General features: G+C 52.5%; 1 protein-coding gene across 4 annotated transcripts in view; it reads left to right on the plus strand.

The window, feature by feature from the left end:
• CLSTN1 (calsyntenin 1) overlaps window positions 1-8,160 on the plus strand; it is a 54,981-nt gene extending 46,821 nt beyond the window's left edge. For all 4 annotated transcript variants that reach the window (XM_056865626.1, XM_056865628.1, XM_056865627.1 and 1 more), the window contains 7 exons: window positions 1,729-1,877; window positions 2,541-2,767; window positions 3,479-3,649; window positions 4,586-4,731; window positions 5,750-5,888; window positions 6,411-6,595; window positions 7,956-8,160. In XM_056865626.1, coding sequence (XP_056721604.1) covers window positions 1,729-1,877; window positions 2,541-2,767; window positions 3,479-3,649; window positions 4,586-4,731; window positions 5,750-5,888; window positions 6,411-6,595; window positions 7,956-8,147 — 1,209 coding nt within the window. In that variant the 3' untranslated portion in view covers window positions 8,148-8,160. The remainder of the gene's footprint in view (window positions 1-1,728; window positions 1,878-2,540; window positions 2,768-3,478; window positions 3,650-4,585; window positions 4,732-5,749; window positions 5,889-6,410; window positions 6,596-7,955) is intronic.
• Window positions 8,161-8,994: the final 834 nt, after the last annotated feature.

Consider the following 8,994-nt stretch of genomic DNA (forward strand, 5'->3'; position numbering starts at 1 on the left):
TCAAAAGCTAATCAGGTTCGGTACTAGGATGGGGGGTTGGCTGTGAGGGGTGGGGCTGAGAGTATTTAAGAAGGCTCCTCTTGCCAGAGGCGCAAGCCTTTGGTGCGAGCTGAAGGGCGAGAGCTAAAGGGCTTTTGCCCAGTGGCTCTTAGCCTGGGGTCCTTGTAGGCAGCTGACAAGTTTCTACATTTTATATCTGTTGAGTGTTTTTGCTTCTCAGGCAGGGTGTCTTGAGAGGCAGTTTGTCAGGGGACCTATCAGGGAAGTGCAGGAAAAGTCACTGAACAACTTCAGCAATGGATCACAGCAGGGCACCTTGGCCATCTTCTGGGCATGGAGTAGGGGCCACTGGGAATGTGCAGGGAGAGATGGTTTGGAATTTCCTGCATTGTGCAGGGGGTTGGACTAGATGACCCTGGTGGTCCCTTCCAATTCTATGAAGACTGCAGAGGCAGGCAATGGCAAACCCCCTCTGCTTCTCACTCGCCTTGAAGCCCCTTGCTAGGATTGCAGTCGGTTGTGACTCGACGGCAGTCACCAGAAAGCAGAGTTTGGCACGGAGGCGTAGGGAGGGAAAGATCTTTAATATTTAATAAACTGGTATTTTCCCCCAGGAATCTCAAAACTTGTGCTCTGAGTTAATTGCCTTTAAGCACTTCTATGTTTTCCTGTATTTTATCAATCAGTGGTTCAGTACCTGTCGTGTATGGCTCCTTGGAATTCTACAACATAAAAAGTAAATTATTTTTCTCCTCTTTCCTCCCCCGCCTCCCCTCAGCAGGAAGCATTAATCACTTCCTTCTGCACAAATATATTCAATTTATTAAGAAGCTAGCACAACAGCGGCAGGATGTTGCCTTAACTGCCAACTGCAGACCTGGTGGTGGCGGTAGGGAAATCCTGAACAGTCCCTTCAGTTATTGTAGAATTAAGCAAACACTGCCAGGTTTCGACGGTGTTTCCTACATGGTGAAACAACGTGTAAAATGTGTGTGTTGCAGCATTTTGAGCGAAAGAGGGGCAGTTCGTTAATTAACTGTAACCCCCGTTTTATGCAAGACCCTTCTGGCATTAACCGCAGGTAGCCGGGCTCATAATCTCATTTTGATGAGCCTAGAAGGGCGCTGCCCTGACCCAGATAACCCAGGCTAGCCCAATCTCATCAGATCTCAGAAGCTAAGCCGGGTTGGTCCTAAGTCAGCATGATATAGTGGTTAAGAGCAGTGGTTTGGAGCAGTGGACTCTGATCTGGAGAACCGAGTTTGATTCCCCACTCCTCCACATGAGCGGCGGAGACTAATCTGGTGAACTGGATTTGTTCCCCACTCCTACACATGAAGCTAGCTGGGTGACCTTGGGCTAGTTACAGTTATTTTTGAGCTCTCTCTACCACAGAGGGTGTCCGTTGTGGGGTGGGGGAGGAGATTGTAAGCCGTTTGATTCTTCCTTAAGTGGTAGAGAAAGTCTGAATATAAAACCCAACTCTTCTTCTTCTCTCCAAGGAATACTAGGGTCTTGACGCAGAGGCAGGCAGTGGCAAACTACCTCTGAACGTCTTGAAAATCCCACTAGGGGTTGCCTTAAGTCACCTGTGACTTGACAGCTCCCCCCCCAAAAAAAGGGGCATTACTAATGAATTCATCTTGTTCTAGACCTGATTTTTCTTCTCCCCTCCCCGCAAAACAACCCCTTTTGTTGCTGCCACCGAACTGCTGCTCGGCGTTTCAGATCCAGATGAACCCCAGCCAGTCGGTCTTGACCTTGGAAGGGGACGACATCGACCAGTTTGACAAAGCCATGCAGCACATTTCCTATCTGAACTCTCGCCAGTTCCCAACCCCCGGGATCCGAAGGATCAAGATCACAAGCGCAGTCAAGTGAGTCTCACTGTCCTCACACTGCGATCCGTCACTGGTACTCGGAGAGCCAGAAATCATCTTTCGTGGCAGCTGATTCCTTGAAGGCAGGCTGGGTGGGTGCTGGAGACGAGTGCCGCTCGTAGCTCAGTAGTAAAGCCCATATTCTGCAAGCAGCCAGTCTGCGGCTCAGTCCCCTGGCATCCCTAGTGAAAATATCTCAGGGGGCATAGTGGGGAGAGGCTTCTGGGTACCGCTGCTGAATGGAGTAGACGTCACTGGGCAAGTCCGACCAGTGCTGTGACTCCGGTATGTTCAGATATGAAGCTTTGTAAGGGGCTGTGCAGTATCTGCGCTGTGTTTGTAAGGGGTGGGCTGTCACAAGCGTGCGGTGGTTTGGGGCAGTGGACTATAATCTGGAGAACTGAGTTTGATTCCCCGCTCTTCCACATGAGCGGCGGAGGCTAATCTGGTGAACTGGATTTGTTTCCCCACTCCTCCACATGAAGCCAACTGGGTGACCTTGGGCTAGTCACAGCTCTGTTAGAGCTCTCTCAGCCTCACCCATCTCACAGGGTGTCTGTTGTGGGGAGGGGAAGGGAAGGTGCTTGTAAGCCAGTTGCACTCTTCCTTAAATGGTAGAGAAAGTCGGCATATAAAAAACCAACTCTTCTTCTTCTGCAGGTGCTCAAGCGAAGAGGCCTGCATGGCCATCCCCTTCGTCGACGGCTACGTCATGGTCTTGCAGCCCGAGGAGCCGAAGATCAGCTTGAGCGGCATCAACCACTTCGCCCGTTCCGCATCGGAGTTTGAGGGCCCCGAGGGGGTCTCCCTCTTTCCCGAGCTTCGCATCATCAGCACGATCACTCGGGAGGTGGAGCCAGAGGGAGACGGGGATGAAGATCCCACAGGTGAAGCCCCCTGTGCACCGTGGCTAAGTCTTGAATGCCAGGTGCTGTTCAGATCCCTGAAGTTAATACTAGTCAAGGACCGCAGTAAATAATAATAATAATAATCCCAGAAGTGACACAACCCCTGGGGGGCAGGGGTGAGGGTGTGGGCACTGAGGGGTGGAGGAAGGATAGGAGATACCAAAGGGAAACTCGGAGGCCTGCTGGTTAAGCTAAGTTTCTAGTCCTGTGGAAAACAGCGTGGGAATGGTTGAGCCGCATGTCTGGGCAAAGGTTTGCAGGCTTTCTCATTTCTGTCCAGAGCCAGTTCCAGGTTTCGGCGGGCCGTGGGCAGAGAGTGCCTGGGGGGCCCTTGCCCCTCCCCTGCTTGCCGCTGTGTCCCCCCACTCACACTTCCCTGCCCACCTGCCTGCCTGCGTTCTCCTCCCCCACTGCCCCACTGTCCGTACTTCCCCCATCCACTTACTCATTTCCCAGTCTTCCCAGTGCTCACACACCCTTCCCTGGCTGTACTGGAAGTGGAGCCAGTGGGGGAGAGCTCACAGCAAGCAGATGGACAGCAGGGGAGATGAGCGGGTGGGGGTGGCTGGAGTGGACCCCACCAGAAGATCTTGGCCTTGGCCACTGCTGACACCGGCCCCGTTTCTGTCATTTCCTGTCCCCTCTCGCTCACCTTCCTGATCTGTGATTCTCCGTGTGTTGTGTTTGCAGTCCAAGAGTCTTTGGTGTCAGAAGAGATCATGCATAACTTGGACACGTGTGAGGTGACTGTGGTAGGGGAGGAGCTCAGCCAGGAGCAAGAGAGCCTGGAGGTGGACCTGGTCCGGCTGCAGCAGAAGGGGATGGAGATGAGCAGCTCTAACCTCGGCGTGATCATTACAGGTGAATATTTGCGGCCTGCCTTCGGTGCAGTCAGGACCCCAGCGAAGAGCCCAGAAGTCACAAGAGAGCTCCTAGACGCATTTCCTTTAGCCCTTGCTCCCAAAGAAACTTCATTCAGCATCAAGGTGGTAACCCCAGCGATAACCGAGCGCTCGAAAGGCATCCATGATTCTCAGTGTGGACAAACCAGCCGTCGTCACTCTGATTCTAAATGAAACATTTTGAGTTGGGCAGAACCTTTCTGAACCTGGAGTATAAATGCCACCTTACAGTTTAAGAGGTTTTTGAGCCTTAAAGGCCGGCTGAGTTGCTGGGTGGGGGGGCAGGTCTCGGTGCTTTTCTCTGATACTCCAGCACTCCCGCAATGATCTATGCACAGGGGTACTGAATGGTACTCAGTTCCAGGAGCCTGTTCAGGAGATGCCCGCTGCCAAGCAGAGATGCTTGCTTTGCATTCTCCCGTGAGAAAGCAGGAGATTGCACCCGGAAATCCCTGGTACCTCTTTCTGCTCTGGGCAATTAATTCCCAAAGAAGGTCCCTGCCGAAGCGTGTCTCACTTGCCAGGTTCTGTAGCTGAGCATTGAGGAGTCTCTTTCTTGGGGGCTCTCAGAGCTTTATCGCCAGGAAGGGATCTTTCCTTAAGGTCCTTCTTGGGAGGTACACCAGCAAATGTCAGCGCTTTCTTTAGCATCCCGTATCTCCTTCAGAGTAAGTGACAGCCTCCAGCCTGAATACCGAGCAAGCATAAATCGTATGTGTAACCTCTCCGCTCGGCTTTCTTCCCTTCAGACCCTCTTAAGCGAGCTGCAGAAGACGGCTGTACAAGCCTTCTGGTTAGCGTTTCTGTGTCCGGAGGTGGGGGAGAGTTTATATCCAAGCTGCCTGAGGCCGCCCCCTCCTTGCCCCTGACAGCATCTGTGTTGCTGTCCCTGTAGGAGTCGACACCATGGCCAGCTACGAAGAGGTTTTACATCTGATCCGCTACCGCAACTGGCACGCCGCCGCTCTGTTCGACCGGAAGTTTAAATTGGTCTGTTCGGAGCTCAACGGCCGTTACGTCAGCAACGAGTTCAAAGTGGAGGTAGGCAAGCAGATCTTGTGTTCTGGAGACCCCCGAGGAACTGATTGCTGGCCTTGCAGAGAGGGAGTTTGAGTGGGTCGGGACATATGAATTCGCTGTACTCATAGGCTGTTGATCCCTCTAGTCTAGCATGGTTTGCTGGGGCTGGCAGTGGCTCTCCAGGATCTTGGGCAGAGGGAAAGGTCTTTTCTCAGCACCTACTTCCACAGATACCTCTCACTGGCGGTGCCTGGGATTGAATTGGGGATCTTCCCCTTGCAGAGGAGGGGCTCTATCGCTGATCTGTGGCCCCTAAGGGTCTCCCTGGTAGCAGAGTCAATCGAGGGCAGTCGGCTGAGTCTCCAGTGGATCTTGACTAAAGTTTTAGCCAGCAGCATTCCATTGAGGCCTTCTTTTGAAGATGATAACCCCTGTCCCCTCCTCTTCGGTCATTCCCTCTGGACCTCTTGCAGGTGCCCAGCTCCAGGATGGTTCGCTTAGCTGTTACCAGGGGAAGGGCTTTCTCAGTGATGGCCCGAACCTTGTGGAATGCACTCTTTGGTGACAGCTGGGTCCTGCGGGACGGTTTCCGTAGGGCTGGCAAGGCCCACTTGTTCAGGTTGGCCTTTGGAGATTAACCAGATGCTCTGGGCTGGTTTGATATTGGCATGGTGCTGAGTCACATACCTTTGTTATACGTATTATCTGATTTTTGTTGGTTTTAAACTTTATTAATAAATAAACAAACTAATTAATAAAAGATGCCAAATGGCTTGCCGGACTGAGGCAGCTGCATCTAGTCATTTCTGGGTCCTCTCCCTCTTCAACCCATCCTGCATCGGATGAATAAGATGCCCCAAACGGCACAGAAATAGAAACCAGCTCTACCTAAAGGCTGGCCGTCTTAAGATCCGGACAGCAGGTGCTTCTGCAGACAACTGGGGTGGTCTCTTGCTACCTCGCTCAGCTTGTGTGCAAGGTTTTAAAACTTGCTGCCGGTTTCTTCCCTTTCTCCCCTCCTGCCGCCTCGCTCCGCCAGGTGAACGTCATCCACACGGCCAACCCCGTGGACCACGCCAGCCACATCGCTGCCCAGCCGCAGTTTGTCCAGCCCGTCCACCATTCCTTTGTCGATCTCTCTGGTCACAACCTGGCTAACCCGCACCCAGGGTTTTCAGGTAAGGGGCTCGACCTCCATTTGGTTCCTTTCTTCCCCTTCAAATCAAGAGGCTGTTGGAGAAACATCAAAACAGCAATTAAAACAATGGCTTAGGAGCCCCGTGGTGCAGAGTGGTCAGCTGCAGTACTGCAATCCAAAGCTCTGCTCACGACCTGAGTTCAATCCCGACGGAAGTCGGTTTCAGGTCGCCGGCTCAAGGTTGACTCAGCCTTCCAGCCTTCCGAGGTCGGTGAAATGAGTACCCAGCTTGCTGGGGGTAAAGTGTAGATGACTGGGGAAAGGCACTGGCAAACCACCCCGTAAACAGAGTCTGCCTAGGAAACGTCGGGATGTGACATCACCCATGGGTCAGGAATGACCCGGTGCTTGCACAGGGGACTACCTTTACCTTTTTGTTTAGGAAGACTTATCGCTGCACCCTTATGCAATGCCGCTCAGACTGTGTATTTGTAGCAAAGAATTCCCAGGGCTCGCTTCTTCAAAGGGGCCCGACACGCTGCTCTTTCTCTTCCTCCCCCAGTGGTTCCGAGCACGGCCACCGTGGTCATCGTGGTCTGTGTCAGTTTCCTGGTGTTCATGATCATTCTGGGTGTGTTCCGCATCAGAGCCGCCCACCAGCGAACGATGCGGGACCAGGATTCTGGGAAGGAGAACGAGATGGACTGGGACGATTCGGCCTTGACCATCACCGTTAACCCGATGGAGGTAAGGCGTGGGTGCTTTTCCTTCCCAGTTTATGGTTCAAAGGCCCTAGTCCTCAGCGTGCAAGGTGTGGCTTCCATTGGCCCTGTTCCTGAACGGGCAAACCTGTAGATTACATCCTACCTGCAGAACATCTAGGGCTGGGTACAGTACTCAGTCCATCCCTGCTGCCGCTCACGGTTTCTAGGATGCTGGTGCAAGCAGCAGGCACCCCCAGTTTCTGATGTGCCTTGCCCCACCCCCCCACCCCCAGTTGGTTTTTATATGCCGCCTTTCTCTACCACTTAAGGGAGACTCAAACCAGCTTACAATCACCTTCCCTTCCCCTCCCCACAACAGACACCCTGCGAGGTAGGTGGGGCCGAGAGAGCTCTTAATAGAACAGTAACTAGCCCAAGGTCACCCAGCTGGCTTCATGTGTAGGAGCAGGGAAACAAATCTAGTTCACCAGATTAGCCTCTGCCGCTCATGAGGAGGAGCAGGGAATCAAACCCGGTTCTGCAGGTCAGAGTCCACCGCTTCAAATCACCGCTCCACTCCACTCCACTCCGCTGGCTCATGTGTGGGATTGCCACCCCAGTCCCGTCCCAAAAACCTCCCAGCGGTGGAGGGGGGGACCTGGCTATCCCACCTGTAGTTCTCTGTCCATTCTTGTCCCTTTATCTTGGCTGGGGCTGTCTGAATTGCCACTTTCTAGCAAAGGAGAAAGAGGTTTGGGTCATCTGGCCCTCTGGGGGAAGACCGCTGATGAGCTCCATCTTCTGGGCTGCGATCAGCACCGATGGGCAAGAGCCATAGTCCAGCGCAGAGTCTGTAGCCAAACCACCCGCCGTCTCTGCTGCTTCTCCTCTTCGGCGTTGCCGCCAGCCTGTACCCCTTTTATTTATTTGTTTTGTGCATTTATTGAAAGCATTTGCCAGCCACCTTTCTTCCATGCAGTGCTCAAGGAGGCTTACAATATAAATATTTTAAAATATTTTAAAATTCCATTAAAAAATTAAAAAATCCCAATCCCAAAAATTAAAATCCCAATTTAGGAATGCTAGTAACTTAATCTAATAAAACTGTCTTCAGCGGCCTCCTAAAGATAGCAGGCGAGGGGGCCAGGCACACCTCCATGATGAGGTTGTTCCATAATTGTGGGGCTGTCACTAAAAAGGCCCTCTGGGCAGCCGTAGGGGACCAGTGGTCACCTGTAAGGAGGCGGGTCTTCTTGGCACCATGCCCGGGAGCTCCCACCCCCAAAAGCTTGAGCTGGCACTGTCCCTAGCGAGGGGGGGGGCATTTCTTGAAGCAAAAGGGACAGCAAGGGTGTGGCCAGAGCTTAAAAAGGATGTCCTCTTCCATTCCTCCGATGTACCAGACGTATGAGGACCAGCACAGCAGCGAAGAGGAGGAGGAAGAGGAGGAGGAGAGCGAAGAGGGCGAGGAAGAGGACGACATCACCAGCGCGGAGTCAGAGAGCAGCGAGGAGGAGGAGGGAGAGCAGGAAGACCAACAGAACGTCAGCCGGCAGCAGCAGCTCGAATGGGACGACTCCACGCTCACCTATTGATCCTGGCCTTTTCGGTGGCCGCCACCCTCTCTCTGTCTCCGTTTCTCTCTTCCGTTCTCTTCCAAAAGACTCCACGGCAACCCACTCCATCGCTCCCGAGGATCCGCGGCGCGAGCAAGTCGCTTGGGCCCATAGAGCCAACCAATGCGCCCCGACCCCCCCCACCGTGTGTGTGTCTCTCTCTTTCCCGCTTAGCCCTCACCCCCAAGCTTTGTCTCTAGAAATCTAGCTCGCTGCCCCTCCCTCGTCTTTACCCCACAGTGACTGGATTTTTGCTGTTTCTTTTTTTTCTATTCTGCAAGGAATTGCCTTGTGCGCGCTCTCTCTCTCCGCCTCATCTCATTTTAAGAGACTTGACGGCTCCACAATGAACACCGGGGCGAGACTGTCCGGATTTTGAACTTCTGATTTTCTCCCCCCCCCCTTTCCCCCCTGCGTCTCACTCCATCCCTGTGAATCTGAAAATCTTGTTTCCTCCTCCCCACCTTCTAGTGCATGTGCAAAGTGGCAGAATGAGGTTAATATGTAGAAGATTTAACAAGACTTTTTAATATTTTGTAAATATATCGGGATTATGTAATTATGTCCTTCGTGGTAGTGAAAATGGGGAGGCAGGGAGGGGATAAAACCATGCTAAGGTTTTTTTAAAAAAAGAAGAAAGAAATTAAAAAAAAAACACAAAAAAACACCGTACAGCATGATATAGAAGTAAGTTTTTTTCCATGGGACAAGGTTAATTTAGTGTAGAAGAATTAATTGACGACGCGGTGGCCGTCCGGACTCCGCCACCATGTTCACTCTGGTCCAGCTCTTGTCGTCGGGCTCTCCCCTTCCTTAATTTTTATTT

This window comes from Euleptes europaea, chromosome 19 (assembly GCF_029931775.1).
Source record: "Euleptes europaea isolate rEulEur1 chromosome 19, rEulEur1.hap1, whole genome shotgun sequence".
Taxonomy (NCBI): Eukaryota; Metazoa; Chordata; class Lepidosauria; order Squamata; family Sphaerodactylidae; genus Euleptes; species Euleptes europaea.